Source organism: Trichosurus vulpecula, chromosome 1 (genome assembly GCF_011100635.1).
Source record: "Trichosurus vulpecula isolate mTriVul1 chromosome 1, mTriVul1.pri, whole genome shotgun sequence".
NCBI classification, from domain to species: Eukaryota; Metazoa; Chordata; class Mammalia; order Diprotodontia; family Phalangeridae; genus Trichosurus; species Trichosurus vulpecula.
This window is the reverse complement of record NC_050573.1, coordinates 457,174,191-457,196,821: the sequence shown is the minus strand read 5'-3', so window position 1 is coordinate 457,196,821 and position 22,631 is coordinate 457,174,191. Positions and strand designations below refer to the sequence as shown.

The 22,631-nt window shown below is 34.9% G+C and overlaps 1 protein-coding gene across 1 annotated transcript in view; it reads right to left on the bottom strand.

The window, feature by feature from the left end:
* The window catches only part of RASA1 (RAS p21 protein activator 1), a 125,381-nt gene that overhangs the window by 28,397 nt on the left and 74,353 nt on the right, over positions 1 to 22,631 (bottom strand). The window contains exons 10-13 of the mRNA XM_036736510.1: positions 18,832 to 18,952; positions 17,931 to 18,087; positions 11,411 to 11,498; positions 8,898 to 8,975 (exon numbers count right to left, since the gene is read on the bottom strand). Coding sequence (XP_036592405.1) covers positions 8,898 to 8,975; positions 11,411 to 11,498; positions 17,931 to 18,087; positions 18,832 to 18,952 — 444 coding nt within the window. The remainder of the gene's footprint in view (positions 1 to 8,897; positions 8,976 to 11,410; positions 11,499 to 17,930; positions 18,088 to 18,831; positions 18,953 to 22,631) is intronic.

Genomic DNA, 22,631 nt, shown 5'->3' with positions numbered 1-22,631 from the left:
TTTTCTTTTTCTGCTTTGTTTTTCCTTAGTTTAGGTATCAAGTCCATATTTGTATCTTAGAAATTTACAATCTGCTGTTTTCCTATCTTAGAAGTTTATGTAACATCAGAATTTACTATTTTTTGAATGGCTGATAACAGTTCACTTGTATATCTATTTTATCTTTGATAGTTTACTTCTGGCCTATTCAATTCTTTGTTTCCAACTTAGTTATTTGAATTTTCTATTTTTATTCCATTAAACTTGTTATTTTATAATTTTTTAAAATATTCTATTTCTATTTTCATTTAAATTAGTAGTTTTGCTGGAATATAACTAGGCATAAGTTTTTTTTAACTTATTTTTTATTACATTTTAAGTTCCAAACTGTCACCCTCCCACACTCAAGAAGGCTACCATTTAATATGGATATGTACATATGTAAAACTGTATTAGGTATACTTCTATTTACCAGATCTTTAACTGGAGGTAGATAGCATCTTCCTTCATAGGTCCTTTGATTTGAGTATTTATACTACTTAGAATAAGTTAGTCATTCATAGTTGTTCTTTGAACACTACTGCTGTTATTGCATATAACGTTCTTTTGGTTCTGCTCATTTCACTCCTCATTATTTCATGCAAGTCTTTCCATATTTTTCTAAAAATCAACTTGCTCATCATTACTTACAGCGGAGTTATATACCACACAATATTCCATCCTAATCACATGCCACAACTTGTTTAGCCATTCCCCAATTGATGAGCATTCCTTCATTTTCCAGTTCTTTGCCACCACAAAGAGAGCTGCTACAAATATTTTAGAAGATTTAGGTTCTCTTCTGTTCTCCCTGATCACCTTGGGAAACAGGACTAAGGGTACTAATGCTAGGTCAAAGGGTATGACACATTTCTATAACTCTTTGGCCATAATTCCAGGTTACTCTCCAAAAATCAGTACATAGTTCCACCAACAATGTATTATGTCTCAATTTTTCCATGTCCCTTCCAACATATTATTTTCCCCCTTCTATCATTTTAGCCAATCTGACAGGTGTGAAGTGATATTTCAGTTGTTTTAATTCGTATTTCTCTAATCAATAATGATTTGGAGCATTTTTTGATGGCTATATTTAATTTTTATTTTTTTCGTTAAAAAACTGTCTGTTCATATCCTTTGACCATTTATCAATTAGGGGATGATTCAGAATCTTATAAATTTGACAAGTTCTCTATATATTTGAGATATGAGACCTTTTTCTGAGAATCTGTCTACAAATTTTTTCCTCCAATTTTCTGCTTTCCAGGAATAAGTTTCTAATAATTTCTTTCATTTACCTCTTCATTTATTGTGAAATTCCATTTTTTATTTTTCATAATGACAATCTGGTTTTCCTCTCCTTTAAATAAGACTGGCTAATATTTTACCTACTTTACAAAACAGTTCCTGGTTTTATTTATCAATTGAACATGTGGTTTTTGCTTCCAAGCTTATTAAATTGCTTCTCCAATTTTCAGAATTTCTACCTCAGTCTTTAATTTAGATTTGCTTGATTCGACATTTTAAAGAACATTTTTTTCTAGTTGCATGCCTAATTCATTAATCTATATTTCCTATTCCCCTATCCTCACCTCAAATAAGAATGCTTAGAGATAAATTTTCACCTAATGACTACTTTGCGTTTATTTCAAAAGTTTGGGAACTGTTGTCTCTCTTTCTTTGATGAAATTCTTTATTGTTTTGGTGATTTCTTTTTTGACCCACCAATTTTTTAGGATTAGGCTTTCCAGTTTCTTCAAAGACCTTTACTGATTATAATTTTTGTAAGCACTGAGGAAAGGAGATATATTACTATTTCTCCATTTCCTTATGAAGTTTTCCCTACTACAGGGTAAAGTTTGAGAAAGTTGACAAAACAAAGCACAACTAAAATACATCTATATCACTTTTGATCTTACGACTCCCATTCAGTAACTGACAGAGCTCTATCATATCTAACCATTCTAAAATTTTACTAAAGGCCTTGATTTCTTTCCTGTTTATCTATTAGTTAGATTTATCTAGGTCCGAAAGGAATACACATACACACTGAGGTCTCCTAATATAATTTTGCTATTTCTCCCTTTAATTTGATTCACTTTTTCCTTATTAGGTGTTACACCATTTGGTGCATATGAAGTCCTGATCTCTTAAACTGTATATCGTACCTTTAAGTATAATAATGTATTTTCCCTGCTTATCTCTTTTAACAATATCTATTTTTACTGATGCCTTGTCTGAGATCAAGCCTGTTACCCACTCCATTTTTTTTTAATTAAACTGGGCATAATAAATTCTGCTCCTGAATCTTTGTTTCAAGTTTGTGGGGTTTTTTGGTAAACATATTATTGGGTTAAAAATCTCCAGGGCCAGATGGATTTATAAGCAAATTCTATCAAACATTTAAAGAATAATTAATTCCCATACTTTGTAGACTATTTGGGAAAATAGGCGAAGGAGTCCTACACAAATATGGTACTACTACCTAAACCAGGAAGGGTCAAAAAAGAGAAAGAAAATTATAGACCAAATTCCCTAATGAATTTTGATGCAAAAAATTTAAATAAAATATTATCAAATATATTACAGCAACTTATCATGAGAATAACACACTACAACGAGGTAGGATTCATTCCAGGAATGCAAGGCTGGTTCAATATTAGGAAAACTATCAGCATAACTGATCATATCAACAACAAAACTAGCAGAAACCACATGATTATCTCAACAGATCCAGAAAAAGCTTTTAACAAAATACAATACCCATTCCTATTAGAAACACTAGAAAGCACAGGAATAAACAGAGTCTTCCTTAAAATGATAAGTAGCATCTACCTAAAACCATCAGCAAGCATTTTGTGTAATAAATAAGCTAGATGGTGAAACAAGGATGTCCATTATCACCTCTATTATTTAATTTGGTACTAGAACTGTTAGCTGTAGCAGTAAGAGAAGAAAAAGAAACTGAAATAATTGGAATAGGCAAAGAAGAAACTAAGTTATCACTCTTTGGAGATGCTATGATGATTTACTTAGAGAATCAAGTAAAAGACTACTTGAAATAATAAATAACTTTAGCAAAGTTACAGGATATAAAACAAACCCACATAAATCCTCAGCAGTCCTATATATTACCAGCAAAGCCCAACAGCAAGAGATAGAAAGAGAAATTCATTTAAGGTTACTATAGACACTATAAAATATTTGGGAGTCTACTTGCCAAGACAAACTCAGGACCTATATGAACACAATTTCAAAACGTTCACACAAATAAAGTCAAATCTATACAAATGTAAAAACATCAATTCCTCGTGGTTAGGCTGAGCTAATATAATAAAAATGACAATTTTACCTAAATTAATTTACTTCTTTGGTGCCATACCAAACTACCAAAAAATTATTTTAAAGGGCTAGATAAAATATTAACAAATTTTACCTGGAAGAAAGAGGTCCAAATATCAAGGGAATTAATGAAAAGAAATGCTAGGGAAGGTGGCCTAGCCATACCAGATATTAAACTGTATTATAAAGCAGCAGTCATCAAAATTACTTGGTACTGGCTAAGAAATAGAGTGGTGGATCAGTGGAATAGGTTAGGAACACAAGACGCAATAATCAATGACTATAGCAATCTACTCTTTGATAAAACAAAAGAGTCCAGCTTCTAGGTTAAGAATTCACTGGAAAATAGTAAGCAGAAACTGGGCATAGACCAGTATCTTACACTGTATACCAAAATAAAGTCAAAATGGATTCACGATTTAGATATGAAGGCTGATACTGTAAGCAATTTGGGAGAACAAGGAATAGTATACCTGTCAGATTTATGGAGAAGGGAAGAATTTATGACCAAACAAGAGACAGAGAGTGTTACAAAATGCAAAATGGATAATACTGATTATGTTAAATTGAAAAGTTTTTGTACAAAACCAATGCAACAAAGATTAGGAGGGAAACAGAAAACTGAGAAAGAATCTTTACAATCAGTATCTCTGATAAAGGCCTTACCTTGAAAATATACAGGGAACTGAGTCAAATTTATAGGAATACAAGTCATTCCCCAATTGAGAAATGGGCAAGGATATGAACAGGCAGTTTTCAGAGGAAGAAATCAAAGATATCTACAGGCATATGAAAAACTGCTCCAAATCACTATTGATTAGAGAAATGCAAATCAAAACAACTCTTAGGTACCACATCTCTCCTGTCAGATTGGCCAACGTGACAAAACTGGAAAATCATAAATGCTGGAGAAGATGTGGGAAAATTGGAACACTGTTACATTGTTGGTGGAGTTGTGAATTGATTCAGCCATTCTGGAGAGCAATTTGGAACTATGCCCAAAGGGCTATAAAAATGCGTATACCCTTTGACCTAGCAATACCACTTTTAGGACTGTATCCCAAAGAGATCACACAAGCAGGAAATGACCTGTAGGTACGAAAATATTTATGGCAGCTCTTTTTGTGGTGGCAAAGAAATGGAAATCAAAAGGACACCCATCAATTGGGGAATGGCTAAACAAGTTGTGGTATATGAATGTAATGGGACATTACTGTGATATAAGAAACGGGGAGCAGACCGACTTCACGATAACCTGGAAAGAACTACGTGATCTGATGCTGAGTGACGGGAGCAGAACGAGGAGAACATTATACATGATTACAGAGACACGGCATCTGTGATGACTAACTCTGACAGACTTGGCTCTTCTCAGCAATACAAGGTTCTAAGACAACTCCAATGACTCATGATGGAAAAAGCTCGCCACATCTCTCTTTTTTTCCTTTTTCAATTTTGTTTCTTTTTTCTCATGGTTCATTCCATTGCTTATAATTCTTCTTTACAACTTGACTATTGTGTAAATAAGTTTAATGAGAAGATGTATGTAGAACATATATCAGGTTACATGCCATCTTGGGGGGGGGTGGGGAGGAGAAGAAAATTTGGAACTCAAAAACTTGTGGAACTGAGTGTTGTAAACTAAAAATAAATAAATAAATAAATGAAACGTACTGGGTTCTGCTTCCTAATTCATTCTGCTACCCCTTCCATTTTATTATTACTAAGTTTACCCCCTAATTTAGGTTCATGGCCATGATTTTATTTTTTCTTCTCTTTGCTCCAAGCCCTTCTACAAAGAAGAGAACAATGGTGAAAGGGTATGATCAATGCCAGTAATGTTACTACTTCAATGTAACTGAAGTGATTTATTTCCATTCAATTGGCCCTTCACTACTCTCCTTTCCCAAACTTCAATCACTCATTCCTAACCTTTTTCTTTAAATTTCCCCTTCACAAAGCACTTTTTAAAAACAATTCAAACTTTTTTTTTTGCCTGTTTATTCCTTTTTCAATACTAAACTCCCTCTTAATCATCCCCTCCTTCATCAAGAATGTAATGTATTTCAACGACTAAACTCTCAAGTCTTTCAACCCTCCTTTGTCCGGCTTACATAAGAGTAAAAGTAATGTGGCACCCACTTCTCTGCCCTATCTGTTTGTATACTCTTCTTACTCACCTAGGAGAAATAGTAATCCTTGCCCCAATTTTTCCCCTTTTGTCCATTCTCTACATCCTTGGCTTATCATATGTTAACTTCTTCTATGATCTTTAAAGACTTTACATCATTGTATAATCCCTTCCCATTTGTCCAAATGTATTTGCCTTTCCTGGTTTTTCTTGATTCCTGTGTTTTCATTGTGGCCTTTCTACTCATATCTGGTATTTTATTCTGGAAACAAGTAAAGGCTACTATTCAACTAATAACTCATTTTATTCCTTTTAGTATTATGCTCAGTTTTGCAAGTTATTTTTGGTTGTTAGTCTCTATCTTTTGCATTTTAGAGTAGCATATTCAAGATTTCTTCTATTTTACCAGGTAACTATAAACTCTTATGTCATCTGATTTTGATTCCTTGGAATTCTAAGACTTCTTGAAATATCATATTCAATATTTCTTGGCTATTGCTTTTTACAGTTTTCAATTGCTTGAAGATTCTTAAATTCTCTTTCAACTGCTGTTCAAGTCTATTATTATTGGTTGTAGGTACTTAACATTTTCAATTTTTCCAATATTTTGGATTTATGCTAATATTTCCTATTGTCTCATTATGTCAATGATTTCTTTGGTCCATTCTAATTTTCAGGGAGTCCAGTTTGGGAGTATGGTTTATGCACCTTATGTTCAAAGCTACTGATTTTTTCTAATTCTTTCCTCCATAGCTTTCATTTTATTTATAATCTCTCGCTTCATTTTTCCAGGTACACCTGCAATGCTTCTACCCAATCTATTTTAATAGTATAATAATTATTATAATTATATTATCATATATAATATATTATCATATATAACATAATTCTAATTATAATAATACTTCATATGTATCTATATTTTATATATTATATATTTTATTATTATGAGTGTAAGGGTATACTCATAGTTGTAGACTCTTTTTTCCTCTGTGACAATTCTTGACCCATAACATTTCTTCATAAAATTTGATATCTTTTCTTTAGCCTCAATTCTTGATTTGGGACACAGTCCAGAGAGAGGCTCTGCACCTTTCTCCACCACTGGACAGGATGTTCCTTGCCTTGTCTTCTTAGGTTCCTGCTACTAGCTTCCACCTTCCCTGGTTTGTTTGTTCTCTGTACCCTGGTAAATTCTCTGTAGGGGGCTGTCCTTGAGCAGGACACCAGGTGGTCTTCTAGCGACCCTGAAGCTTCTCCAGTAAGGGTGCTGGGTGGTCTCTATTGCCCTGAGTTGTCCCTGACCAAGGTCCCAGAGAATGTTCTGTCCCCCTCATAATTTCTTGAACAAATCCATGGATCATCACCCTCCTATCAAAATGCTATATTATCCTCTGTTCTTCCCAAGACTTTCTAAACAGGATGCTGAGTGGTCTTATATTCCAGCCTGGAACTTCCGTGTCAGGGTATTATTGCTTCTTTCCCACTCCTTGGAGATGACTTCTTTTCTGTCTGGAGTTTCCTTGATTGGGAGCTGATGGTCACTGTATTCCGCGGGGCTTTCCAATTCACAGTGTTGCCATGAGTTTTAGGTTTCTTTACCTCCATTTTTGGTGGTTTCTCTGGCAAAATTCCTCTTTCAGTATATACAACTTCTGTGTTTTTGTGTACTCCTGGACTGGATAAAGAAGTTTACTGATGCTTCTCTATGCATTTATTGTTGTTTGACATGGTGCTCTTACTACAGCAACACAGGAATAAAAATGGGACAGTTCGAACTCCTGTATGATATACCAAGCTGCCACCTTATTCAGAAGTTCCCCTACAACTTATTTTTCACAAGATGTTGCTCCAAACATTTCCTCATAAAGATGCACAACATGTTTTCTAACCACAGAATTCATATAAAGAGGAACTGAGGTACAGAAGAGAGATGACGATTCCATAAGGTACTTATACAATTACTCTGGGACAAAAAAAATTCCCTTTGCTATAAAAACAAGAGTATCCTTGTCAAGAATTAACAGTAAATTCAGAGGTCAAAGAATTATTAAACATTAACTGGATATCCTTAATCTCTGGGAAAAAATTCTACAGATCGCATCATACACAAGAACCCTTTTTAACTTAATTTTCCAGTTTCTAAAAAGACATACTTGAAAGGATATAAGGACAATTTTTATCAGTACATATTCCAGAGGGACACAAGAAGAATAGGAAAATGAAAACAGCTTGGCAGTCACTAGTACTGAGCAACCACAAAAGGGAGTAGGTTCACTGGTTCTACTACTAACAAAGTTAATTCTCCAACATCAAAAGCCAATTTGTAAGTCACACGGAGATAGTTATTTACATAATCCCAGGTTGCCCTGGGAATTTAAATAGACAAGGGAAATGCAAAAAATGGTTTAGAAAGAAAAAGGCAGAAGTAACAGACTACAGGAAAATCTAGGGCACATTAGGCTTTCATAATGCTGGTCTATTATGAGACACTGGGCAATTAGGTCATGCAGTGGAGAGAGTGCTAAGCCTGGAGTCAGGAAAACATCTTCCTGAGTTCAAATCTGGCTTCAGACACTTGCTAACTGTGTGACCTTGGGCAAGTCATTTAACTCTGTTTGCCTCAGGTCTTCACCTACAGAATGAGCTAGAGAAGGAAATGGTAAACCACTCCATTATCTTTGCCAAGAAAACTCAAATGGGGTCCTGAAGAGCCAGTCACAAGTGAACAACAAAATTATGAGACGTTACTCCCAAGTTCCCTGGGCATTACAAACAAAGAATCTCTGTTATAGGACCGACCCATTTGAATATCTATGGTTTTTGTTGTTTTTTTTTTAAACAAGTTCATTTTATTTTTGTGGAAGCCTTGATAACTATTAAAATAACACTTCAGCTTCAATAAATAAAGAAAATGGATAATCCATAACAGCTGTCACTGACACAAATTATAAACAACTGGCCCAAATACAGTTTCATAAATTACAATTAAACAATATTTTCATAGATATTTAGTTAAAATTCTTAATTTGGACACTGACATCAGTTTTCCACCAAGTAAGAATTAATGGACTCTTTCTAATGTGTGCTTGTTTCACATTATTAACAGATACAAAAGATGCAAAAGTATAGGAATAATCCACTTAGGCCATCTAGATCTCCTTGTATTTGAATAAGATCTCTGAAAGAGTAAAGACAATGCCTAAAAATTAAAACTTCAACGAATAGTAAAAAGTGAACAAAACGTTCTTCTCCCAAGCCTAAGTACTACAGTATATTTGAAGTGTATCAGTTTTCACAACCACAATACAGACTACCTTTACAAGTTACATTTGGCTAAAATTTCCAAAGTCTATTATATTTGAAATTGCAATTAATAACCCAAAAGAAAACTATAATGCTTCACCTGACGTAGGCGCTTGTTAGATGTTCCCGGACTAGTTTTTCGTAAATTGCAAAATGTCTGTAGACCTTTCATCCACTCCTATGAAAAACAAAAGAAAAAAAACCCAATATTTCAAAGTAAGTACATTTTATATCTATATCCATCTATGTATCTAGATAGATATAGATATATAGATATCTGGTATCTAACATCAATTCAATGTTAACAGTTTAACAGAATATGGTAGAAGTATTCCTTTCTCTTTTGCTTCTGTGCCTTAGTCTCAAATGTACTTTGACACACATGCATATGTATGCACACTAAAGACACATGTGTATTTATGCAAAAATATGTCCATATATTCAACTTCTAAAAGATTTTACACAACAAAAGGCTCTTTTTAGCAAATATCAAATACTAAATAGAAAATGGTCACTACTGCACTTATATTTCATAAAAAAATTACATTTTTATTTTCTTAATGAATCAATACTTATTTCTACTAAGTAAATACAATGTTAGATAAACGAAGCAATTAAACTGTATAAACAGTTAAAGCTGGATGTGAGAGAGAGTTGTGTGTTTTGTGTGCGTGTGTATGTGTAAAAACAAATTCTAAAACAAACGAGGACTGACTTGGAAAGCATCCTAACTTGTATTATTAAACCATAATACAGAAAAGAATGTACTAAATACATTACTATAATTAGAGCCAGAATCTCAAGAGTTTTGTTTTTGTTTTACTTTAAATATTTTTTTTTTTAACGAAAGTCTGAAAGGCTAAAATAAACTTAATGTAGTATAAGCTGAAGCAACTCTCCTGGTACTCAATTTAAAGTATAGTTTTACTTCAACAACTTTCAAATAGAAGATGCTCTGGGGAAGGGAAATAACAATTTTTTTGCTTATTAAAAAATAATAAGTACAAACACTTCACTTTGAATTGCAGATTTCTAGAAAGGTCTTTGTTTTTTGTATTAGCCATATCTTGAGTTTGGAAGCTATTTCAATGAGTTTCCTTGAGCTGTGCCAATACCTAAGGTAAAACCACTGCAATAGAGCAGAGAGTTAAAAGCATAAGCAAGGAATGCAACCAAAAACTCAGAAGTTCAATTATCTAACAGAAACCTGAAAATAATCACATACTGCAGCGAAGTTACTAAGGAGCAAGGGAAGAAAGAATGTAAATGCAATGGAAGAAAATTAAAGAACTGGCTATCCACATAATTATGTGACATGCGAAACTTACACATAGTTGTCCTCAGGGTGTGAGGAATATCTTCACATAGAAAGAGGGAACATGGTAAAGTGATTAAAGCAGAGGATCCAGAGGTGCTGGGTTCTATTCCTAACTCCACTTCTAACATTTGCGACACTGAACAAGTCAACTAAGTTTTCTGTGCCCCAGTTTTTCCCATCTGCAAAATAGGGATATATACCTCAAGAGAGATATTGTACAGGTTTGATTTTTGTACAACTGCTACATAAATACAAGGTATTTTAATTAACTGAGAAGTTTTGCAAAGCCCCAAGAGAGAAAACTTGAAATATGAAAATCAAATGTTCCTTTCAGGACCATTAGCTTTTAATATTTTTTATATAAAGTTTTTTAAAAGTTTGTTCTGTTTTTTTAATGTGAGTCAGTGTCATACACAGGCTTAAGAAAGATGCATAGCCAGAGAATCATTCTCACTATGCCCAGGGGGTAGTCAGTGTATTATATTAGCACTTTCAGTATTATACAAAGCCACCTTCTTCCTGTTAACCAATGGCGGGTTACCTCTTCCACAGAGCATCAAATATTCACAAAGTGGTCAATAGTAGAGCTATACCTAAATTATATACTTCATAACAACCCTACTTGCAAGTTATTATTTTATTTTTTAAAAAGTGAAATTTTAGAGAAATTAGGTTTTTCAGGACCATTATTTCTTTGCTAAATCTGGTACACTATTTAAAAAAAAATACATACATACATATACACATGTCTATGTATTGCATATATATTCCCAGCCACTTAATGATATTCTCAGCTAAAGTTAGAAGCTAGAAGAGACGCAGAAGGAAGTAAAGAATAATTCTGAGGATGTGAATAATATCTAGGCCATGCATTTTTTTCTTCCTAGTGATTAGAATTCTCTTTACAACACAGGGATTTAAACCAACAAAAAATACGTAATGTTCTGTGACAAAGCCAACTAGTTTGCTTCTGTCTGTACTGTACTGAGAATGTCAAGAATTTTATATAGCACAGATATATTCAAAATGAGCATTCACTTCAAAATCAAATAATTTCATTTTTTAAAGAGAAACATTTCATTTATTAATAATTATTCCTTTAAATTACTGTAAAGAATTTCTTATGCTAAGTTCTCATAAATCTATGAAAGTTCCTTTTTGTTCCTTGGAATAAAATGTGATGAGCAAATTCCTTGTCTTACTTATACTATAGATGGGAGCTCCCCCAAAACAACAAAATATAAAACATTTTAGTACATAAGTTCACATTCGAGAGAAAAAAAAAAGTTTCTCACCTGTGCTTGCTCTGGAGTCTCTCCTGCAAAGTAAAAGATGTAATGCTCTTCACTAAAGTGCTGAACTACTATCTGAAAACAGTTTGGCCTTTAAAAACATAAAAAACAAAATTATTGAAAGATTTTTTAACCAAAATCAATAACAATAATATAATTAATTGCTACCTTACTATTAAAAATATTCAAACTTTTAAAAGTAAACACTTTCAAGATGGTGGAATAGAGGCAGCAACTCAGGTAAACTTTCCCAACAGTCCCCTCCAAACAACTTTAAAATAATGGCTTAAATAGAACTGTAGAATGGCAGAGCCACCAAAAGTTCGAGATTTTAAGGTTGAGATTTTTTGAGCCTTAGACAACTTAGGGAGTAAGCAGAAGTCTGTTTCACTGGGGTAAGGACTGGGAGGTGGCTATGATAACAGCAACAAAAACTTTAGGAGTTCTCAACCCAGAGACAATAGGAGAAGTTATGACAACTGGTCAAAGATTACAGGGCACTCTGCTGGCTGGGTGGGTGTGGCTGGTACTGACTGGCAAGTCTATTACCCACGCACAGTTTGGGTTATAGTTCCAGAGTGTAGCGAAGCACTTGTGGTTGGTCACAAGGTAGTAGGGGAACTGGCCCAGTTCCAAGGTAAAGAGCACAGACCAGGAGGGCAGTGACAACACCTCTCCCCAGATCACACCACATTGGAAGTACCAAAAAGTGCAGACCCTTAGAACTAACTCTGAAAACAGCAGCACAAAAAAGCTTGAAGCTTGGGATGGTGACTCCACAGCCGCAGTAGAGTAGAGCACAACTTTAACATCAAGTTCAAAGTCAAGAAATAGGTTGAAAAAATAAGGAACAACAGAAAAATAACTTGACCATAAAACACTAATATGGTGGCAAAGAAGACCAAGACATAAACTCAAAAGAAGACAACAATGTGAAAAGGATTATATCCAAAGTCTCAAAGAAAAAATGCCAATTGGATACAAGCTCAAAAAGAATTCCTAGAAGACTTAAAGAGAGAAGAACGATAAAAAAAAAATTGGGAAAAGAAATGATGGTAATGCAAGAAAATTATGATAAAAGAATTAACACCTTGGTAAAAGAGGCACAAAAAAACAAACACTTTAGAAAATACCTTAAAAAACAGAATTGGCCTAAAGGCAAAAGAGGTACAAAAATTCACTGAAGACAAAGAACTTCAACAAATGGAAGAAGTAGAATTGGACAAATGGAAAAGGAGATACAAAAGCTCACAGAAGAAAATAATTCCTTAAAAATTAGAATTGAGAACATGGAAGCTAATGACTCCATGAGACATCAAGAAACAATAGAACAAAGATAAAAGAATGAAAAAATAGAAAAATTGTGAATTATCTCATTGGAATAACAACTGATCTGGAAAATAAGATTCAGATAATTTAAGAATTATTGGACTACCTAAAATCCACGACCAAAAAAAAAAAAGAGTCAAGACACCATATTTTAAGTAATTATCAAGGAATTCTAGAACCAGGGGGCAAAAGAGAAATTGAAAGAATCCACCAATCATCTCCAGAAAGAGTTCCTAAAATGAAAACTACCAGGAATGTTACAGTCAGATTCCAGAGCTCCAAGGTCAAGGAGAAAATATAGCAAACAGTCAGAAAGAAACAATTCAAATATCACAGAGTCACAGGCAGGGCACACAAGATTTATCAGCTTCCATGTTAAAAGAAGAGGGCTTGGGATATGATACTCTGGAGGGCAAAGGAGCTAGAATAACAACCAAGAATAATCTACCCAGAAAAAATGAGCGTAATCGGGATGGGGGTGGGGGGGAGAAGGAGGTAGATATTTAATGAAATAGAGGACTTTCAAGCATTCCTGATGAAAAAACCAGAACTGAATAGAAAATATGACATTCAAATATAAGACTAAAGAATAGCATAAAAAGATGAACATGAAAGAAAAATCAGAAGGGATCAATAAGCTTACACTGTTTACATTCCTAAATGACAAGATGACACATGTAACTCCTAAGAACTTTATCGTTATTAGGGCAGTTAGAAGTCTACATAGAAAGGGTGTACGGGCTTAACTATGTTAGAATGATCTCAAGAAAAAAATAAAAAGGGGGTGAGGAGGAAGGGAATCAAAGAAGGGGCAAAATAATCTCACAAAAAAAGATGCAGGCAAGGAAGAGTTTTTACACTGGAGGAGGGCTGGCAGGCAAAACTTGAACCTCATTCTCATTAGAATTGGTTCGAAAAAGTAAGACCATATAGACAGATATATAGATAGAATGGTATATGTATGCACACTCAGTTGGATTGTACGGGCTTAACTATGTTAGAATGATCTCAAGAAAAAAATAAAAAGGGGGTGAGGAGGAAGGGAATCAAAGAAGGGGCAAAATAATCTCACAAAAAAAGATGCAGGCAAGGAAGAGTTTTTACACTGGAGGAGGGCTGGCAGGCAAAACTTGAACCTCATTCTCATTAGAATTGGTTCGAAAAAGTAAGACCATATAGATAGACAGATATATAGATAGAATGGTATATGTATGCACACTCAGTTGGATACTGAAATCTACCTTACCTAATGAGGAAACAGGAGGGAAAGGGGATAAGAGAAAAGGGGGTTAAGTGATAAAAGGGAGGGCAGGTTTTTTAAATTAAGTAATATTTTTTCCAATTACATGTAAAAATAATTTTGAAGCTTCATTTTTTAAAACTGTGAGTTCCATATTCTCTCCTTTCTCCCTATTCCCTGATACAGTAAGCAAAGTGATATAAGTTATACATGTACAATCAATGCAGAACATATTTCCATGAGTCACATTGTGAAAAAAGACACAAAAGAAAAAACCATGAGAAAACTAAAGTGAAAAATAGTATGCTTTGATATGCATTCGCACTCCACCAGTTTTTTAGAAGTGGAAAGCATTTTTCATCATGGGTCTTCTGTGATTCATTGTCTTAGATCATTGTATTGCTAAAAATAGCTAAGTCATTCACAGTTGATCATCATACAATATTGACATTACTGTGTACAATGCTCTCTTGGTTCTGCTCACTTCACTTTGCATCAGTTGGTATAAATCTTCACAGGTTTTTCTGGAATCATCCCCCTTCCCCATTTCTCATTTCCAACATGATCATATACCACAGTTTGGCCAGCCATTCCTCAATTGATGTGCTTATCTCAAAATCTTCAATTCTATGCCACCACACAAAGAAATAACAAATCTTTTTTTATAAAAATTAAGTCCTCCCCCCCATTTTTTTATTTCTCTGAGATACAGACCTAGTAGTGGTATTGCTGGATCAAAGAGTATGCAGTTTTAGAGCCCTTTGGGCATAGTTCCAAATTGCTCTTCGGAATGGTTGGATCAGTTCACAGCTCTATCAATTGTGCAATTAGTGTCCCAACTTTCCCACATACCCTAACATCTATCATTTTCCTTTTCTATGGTATGAGTCAGTCTGATAGGTCTGAGGTGGTACCTAAGAGTTGTTCTGATTTGCATTTCTCCAATTGGCAGTGAGTTAGAGCATTTTTTTTTCACATGCTTATAGATAGCTTTGATTTCTCCATCAGAAAACTGCCCGTTGATATCTTTTGATCATTTATCAATTGAGGAATGACTCATATTCTTGTAAATTTGACTCAGTTCTTTATATATTTTACAGATGAAGCCTTTATCAGAGGTACTTGCTATACAAAATGTTTCCAGCTTTCTGCTTTCCTTCTAATCTTGGTTTCACTGGTTTCGTTTATTTTCATAATAATCAAAATTATCCCTTTTACATCCCCAAAAGCCCTCTGTCTCTTGCTTGGTCATAAATTCTTCCCTTCTCCATAGAGCTGACAGGTAAACTACTCTTGCTCTCCTAATCTGTTTATGGTATTACCCTTTATGTCTAAATCGTGTACTCATTTTGACCTTATCTTGGTGATACGGTATAAGATGTTGGTCTACACCTAGTTTTTGCCATACTGTTTCTCAATTTTTCTAACAGTTTTCATCAAATAATAAGTTCTTGTCACAAAAGCTCGGGTCTTTGGGTTTACAAACAGTGAATTACTATGGTAATTTACTATTGTGTACCTACTCTATTACACTGATTAATCACTCTATTTCTTAGCTAATACCAGATAGTTTTGATGATTACTGCTTTATAATATAGTCTGAAATCTGATACTGCTAAGGCCACCTTCCTTCACATCTTTTTCCATTAATTTCCTTGATTCTTGACCTTTTGTTCTTCCAGATGAATTCTGTTATTATTTTTTTCTAATTCTGTAACATAGCTTTTTGGTACTCTGATTGGTAGGGTACTGAGTAATTTAGGTAGAACTGGTATTTTCATTATATTGGCTCAGTCTACCCATGAGCATTTGATAATTTTCCAATTGTTTAGACCTGACTCTATCAGTGTGAAAAATGTTTTGTAATTGTATTCATTTAGTTCCTGGGTTTGTCTTGGCAGGAAGACTTCCAAGTATTTTATCTCATCTACAGTTATTTTAAATGGAATTTCTCTATTTCTTGATGTTGGGCTTTGTTGGCAATATATAGAAATGCTGATGATTTATGTGGGTTTATTTTATATCCTACAACTTCGCTAAAGTTGTTAAGTAGCTTTTTAGTTGATTCTCTAGGTATAACATCATATCATCTACAAAGAGTGAGTTTTGCTTCCTCATTGCCTATTTGAATTCCTTTAATTTATTTTTCTATTGCTAAATCTAACATTTTTAGTATAATATTGAATAAGTGATGATAATGGGCATCCTTACTTCACCTTGTTCTTACTGGGAAGGTTTCTAGTTTATCCCGATTAAAGATAATGCTTGCTTGTGTTTTAGATAGATACAACTTATCATATTAAGGAAAGCTTCATTTATTCTTATGATCTCTACTGTTTTTTTAACATTGAGTACTGTACTTTGTCAAAAGCTTTTTCCATCTCTATTGAGACAATCATTTGATTTCTGTAGGTTTTGTTATCGATATGGTCAATTATGCTGAGTTTACCTAATACTGAACCAGCCCTGCATCCCTGGTATAAATTCTCCCTGCCCATCCCTGTAATAAATTACTGTAATCTATTTGCTAGTATTTCACTTAAAATTTTTTCCATCAATATTCATTAGGTAAACTGGTCTATGAAAAAGGGAGAGCAGATTAAGGGAAGCGATGGTCAAAAGCAAAACAGACTTTTGAGGAGAAACTGGGTAAAAACAGAGAGGGAGAAGAATAAACAAATGAAACTAGAATTAATGGAAAAACACAGTAATCATAACTATGAATGTGAATGGGATGAATTCACTCATAAAACAAAAGCAGATAGCAGAATGGATTAGAAACTAGAATCTGATAAAAGGTACCAGACAATTAAGCAACATCAAAAATTTTACAGCAAGTTATTCAGATAAAGACCTCATTTCTCAATGGTAGAAAACAGTCAAATTTATAAAAAGAGCTAGTCCCCAAATAATAAATGTTTGAGGGATACGAACAGGTGATTTCTAAAAGAAATCAAAGTCATTTGCAATCTTATAAAAATTAAAAAATGAAAGAAAATTCAATCAATCACTACTGATCAGAGAAATGTAATTAAAACAACTCTGAGGTACTACCTCACACCTACCAGAAGTGACAAAGGCTAGACAGAATGTGGGGAAATGCATACACTAGTGAATTGTTAGTGGAATTGTGGTTCAACCATTCTGCAGAACAATTTGGATCTATCCCCAAACGGCTATAAAACTATGCACACCCTTTGATCCAGCAATACCACTGCTAGCTCTATACCCCCAAAGACATCCAAAAAAAGGAAAAAGACCTGTTTGTATAAAAACAATTGTAGCAGCTCTTTTTGCGGAGGCAAAGAAATGGAATTTGAGGAAATTACCCATCAATTAGGGACTGGCTGAAAAAAATCATGGTATATCTTTGTGATGGAGTATTATTGTGCTATAAAAAGCAATAACCAGGATAGCTTCAGAAAAATCTGGGAAGACTTCTACAAACTGATGCAACGTGAGCCGAACCAGGAGATCACTATACACAGTAACAGCAATATTGTAATGATGATCAACTGAACGATTTAGCTACTCTGATTAATACAATGATCCAAGACAATTCATAAGGACTCATGACAAAGATTGCTATGCACTTCTAGAGAGAGAACTGATGAACTATGAGTGCAGACAGAACAAAAAAAACAACACATAGATTTAGGAATTACCTATATAATGGACAGCTGATACAACTAAGAGAGGAGTATAGGAAGAGCAGAGGGCTTAGGACAGGACCTAAATGATACCCAGTCTCAAGAAACAAAGAAGAATACACCACCCACCCACCCCTTCCACAAAGTGACAGAGAGATCAAATACAATGAGAGTTGAGAAAAGACCATTGGATTGAGCAGGTAACAGATTTTTTTTGGGTAGGGGGGGAGGGGTTGAGGGGAGCCTAGTGGTGGTAAGGTGACGAAAATTCCAAAAAAGAAAAATAAGAAAAAAACCATCTTACCTGCCAAACAGACTATCATGAACGACATAGACAGAACAAACACTGAGATCTATTAATCCTTTTGGTTTTGTGGCTCGTTTTTCACTTTCAAAATAAATAAGCTGGGCATCGTTTCCCTCTAAGATAAAATATAAATTTTTCCACCGCTTTCCTTTGCCTGCCCAAAAAAAAGTAATTATTTTCATTTTATCCCAATAAACATTAAAAGCTAAAAGTCAAACCACTGGAAACAGAAACTAAGTGTTCGACAAAATTTTTTAAACCTTATATAAACTAAAATTTTAAAAGCTGTCCCTTCTAAATTTTAACCTTGTACACGGAAAATGAAGAACTCTTACACAGTGAATAAAAATGCCTAGAAACTTTATAAATATATCCTCTAATGAAAACATGTGGTTACTACAAATTGTCATATATATTCTCCTTTAACATGAAATCAACTTTTCTCTAGCCTTGGAGAAATAATAAAAAGATCTCCACCTTATATTAGCTCTTTTCCTATTCCAATGTCTCAATGAAGTGAGGTATAAAAAGCACTTCAAAGAGTAATAATAAGGGCAAGTATTTCACATGTAAGGTGATGTTCCCTTCAAATAATTGCAAAACACACACTTGTGTTGGCACTCAAGACTGCTGTATGCTCCTTAAAGTTAGAGGTAAGAGACCTGGAGGTCAGACAGATTTGTTCTTTAAACCTAAGAGTCTTAAGAGGGGTTTTATTTATAACCCTTACACTTTTCTTAAAAAAGACTGTATAATAGTCAATTAGCTGAGAAAATCAATATTATATAATAAGCATACTTAAAAAAACAAACTTCTGTTTTATGTCTAACATGAATGACTCAATTTAAAATAAGTAAAATATAAGATACTTTAAAATATAATGAAAAATCATACTTACTCTTTTTTAGAAGATAGCCTTTCTTAACAATATTTTTATAAAAGGCATCCTTTGTTTTGCGGCGAATTGTATTGTAGATTTCTTTGCCATCTACTGAATCATTTAGTACTTGTTCTTGATGCTGATTAAAAAAAAGTATACATACAAACATTTCTCAAAAACAACTCTTTGGTGAATCTGACATAAATCTATATAGTGATTACTTAATTAAGGAAGGAAATGTATGTATGCCCTCAATTTAAAAAGTCATGTCAAATCTTAAATTTGCACAATAGATAAATCAAGGAGTGGCTTTACATATAAAGAATTCTTGCTTTTCAGAAGAAGTATTGGGAGAGTTCCTAAATATCATAAGTAACCCATTAAAATGATTTAATTTACATGATACACATGATACAATAAAGTTCACATTTACATTTCTTGGGAGCACATATTACAAATGCAAAGCAACATAGAAGTTGTAATCAGAGAAATGCATAAGTGAAAGAAAAGCTGGTCATGTGGGAAGAACTAGGGATAACTACTAAGTTCCATTATAACTTTGAGTAGTGAGGAAGGTCCACATGATGGACTGCCTGTGTGAATTTACAGAAAGACACAGACAGAAGTTTCTTGGATGGATGGACATGAACAAGGTTGTCAGCTTCATTACTGGAAGTAGTACACACAGCAGTGAAATTGGTGATCTACTGGAATGTGGGAAAAGACTCTAAGGAAATCAGCGTAGTAAGACTAAGAGGACAAATAGACAAAAGCCTGGTACAACTTCTATTCTCCCAGATTAATTTAATGTTTATCTACTGAAATAAAATTGCATAAGTTTGTTTTCATTATTTCATTAATGATGTCAGATTGCTTTCCCACAGGTATATTTTGTAGCTTTTCATATAATCCCTGAGGAAGCCTGTGCCAGACAAGTCAAACCACCATGATCAATCAGTCCAAAATCTCCCTTTAGCCCCTGATGAGGACAGCCCAGGACACCAAACACAAAGAACCTTGGGAATAACAGTGTCCTCTAAACCACCAGATGTGGTTCCAGTTTAGCTCCCACAGTCATCATTGTAGGGAGAAATCACTGTGGAGAGGGGACCCACCTTTCTAATCACCAGCTGCTGATCAACAGGCACAGGAAGCCTTGGAGTGGTGGTATCCCTTGGACCACCATTCCTGCTTCCAACCCAGTCCCCACAGCCATCATCTAGGGAAGAAACTCCTGCAGACAACAACTGCCACCCACCTGTCACACACAGAGCAGGCAGGCCAGCTGGGCACTCTAAGGGAAGGACAGGAGGCAGCAAGTGCAACACAAGTCAAACTACCATCTTGACTACCATCTCCCATCAAACCCTGATGAGGACAGCCCAAGACTTGAACCTAAAATCTCTGGGAATGTGCAGCTAAATAATGATGTGAAAGTGGCAGCATTAACATCTTCTTTGTCACTGCATCCTCATAACCATGCCACTTTTCCCATCTGACTTATAGCTGTGAGTTCCTTGAAAGTAAGAACTGTCTTAACTTTTTTAAGTTTAGCAAGGTGTTTTGCACATGAGAAAGAGGATTATTGATAAATAAATGCCTTATACATTCATTCATAGTTTATCGACTCATCCTGATGACCATACTCAGGCATACAACATGACAGAATGAGACCATGACAGCAGGCTTCAAACCCTCTCAGTAAAGGAGGAGGGTCAAGTCCTGTGCTCAAAGAAGGTAATAGAACAGGAGTTGGGGGCTTGAGAACAAAGGAGGAAATTTAGACTAGCCCCTAAAAGAAGTGAAGTATAGGGTTCAGTCAAAGATGGATTTAAAAACTGTGAATCAATACAGGCCCAACTGAGGGTAGATGGCATAATTTCTAGTGAACTCAGTCACTGAAACTACAGCAGAGCTGACAAGCTTGGGAGTAGGAGAAAAAAGATGATGAGTAGGAAGAGTAGAAAGAAAAGATTCAAGAATAGAAGAGGATACATTGTTGAAATGACTCATTATTATGAAAAGAAAGAGGTAATGTCAAAACAGAAGTAAAAAATAGAGAACAAGATTGGATTAAAGCATAGGAAACTGAGTAGAAAGAGGCATGGTATAATAGGAAAGCATGCCAAAGGATCTGAGATCAGATTATGGGTCGGCTGCTTCCTACATAAATTTGGGGTAAGTCATTTCAACACTCTGAACCTCAATTTCCTAATTGGAAAAATGAGAGAGAATTAGATAAGCCTAAGGTATTTTCCAGTTCTAATTAAACAGTTCTAGGTGATAAAGTTTTATGTCTAAAATGTGTAGCTGCTACTACAGATGAATTGGAGATTACTTAATAAATAATTGTTGTTTACAGATTGAGAAGGAAGTCATGGGAGTTAGGTTGATCAGAGAGGTCAATGGACTAGGGCTCACAGAATTTGAGTTCATAATTGTTAGCGGGGTGGCTGTAAGTCACTTAACCTCTCTGAAACTACTTTCACTGTATGTAAAATGAAAACATTTATACTACGGACTCTAGGAGGTTGTTGTAAGGAGAATGATATGTAAACCTTATGGAAGCTACTATTACAAAGGTCATCAGTATGAATGCATAAATCACTGAGGATTATAGCTGTGGTAGAAAACACTAAATCAAGTATTATAATTAATGAGGCCATTTGCAGTGTTCAGAAGCCTCATAGACAGAAGTGTTAGCAATCAGAAGAGTCCTTAGGTTTGTTTAGAGGAAAATAAAGGAAACAAGACAAGTTGTTCTAAGGCCAAAGATGTACCCAATGTAGTCCATGATGCTCAAAAGGAATTACAAGGACCTCTTCTATACCATCTGATTTGCCATATGCAAACAAGGATCTAGACCTTAGAGACATGGTCCATGTTATAGGCCCCAGCCCTTTCTAAGCACTATGTTTAGTCCCCATCTCAAACTATTTCCATAGTACAGGCATTCTGCTGTTCCTATGGGGATTCGAGGCAAGCGGAGATAACCATTAGCACCAAGGTTCCTGCCATAGTACCTGGTTGGTTGATTGTTCTTAGTTCTTGAAGAGGGGCAAAATGATATCGCCATGCTAGACTCAAGTTTCATTGTGTTCAACTGTGGCTGAGCAGACCAACACAAGCTCAGAATGCTCTACCACAGGTTGGGCACAAATAGTCTGTGTGAACAATTAGGGTGGATATCCTAAATTTGCCCATCCCATGTTTCCTTTAAGCTGTCTCAATTCTGCTTTGCTCATCGAGCACAGCACCTTCTCTGATGTGGACACATCCTGCTGAGCAGTCCTGCACCAGTGTTTCCCATGCTACACAATCAATTCCAAAGTTCTTAAGAGAGATCTTGAGAGAATCCTTGCATCACTTCTTCTGACTACCATGTGAATGCTTGCTCTGTGTGAGTTCTCCATAAAATAATCTTTTTGGCAAATGTACGTTTTACATAAAAATAACATGGCCAGCAGATTGGAGCCGCGGCCCCTAAGCAGAGTCTGAATGCTGAGCAGTTTAGTTCAAAAAAGGACCTCAGTGTTCTGGTACCTTATCCTGCCAGGTGATCTTCAGAATCTTCCTAAGCAATTTAAATGGAAGTGATTCAGTTTCCTGTCATGGCGCTGGTAGACTGTCCAGGTTTCACAGGAATACTACAAAGAGGTCAGCACAACGGCTATGTAGACCTTCAGTTTGGTAATCAGTCTCATACCTCTTCTCTTCCATATTTCCTTCAGAGCCTCCCAAACGCAGAGCTAGCTCTGGCAATGCATGCATCAACCTCATTATCAATGTGTACATCCCTGGAAAGTACAATACCAAGG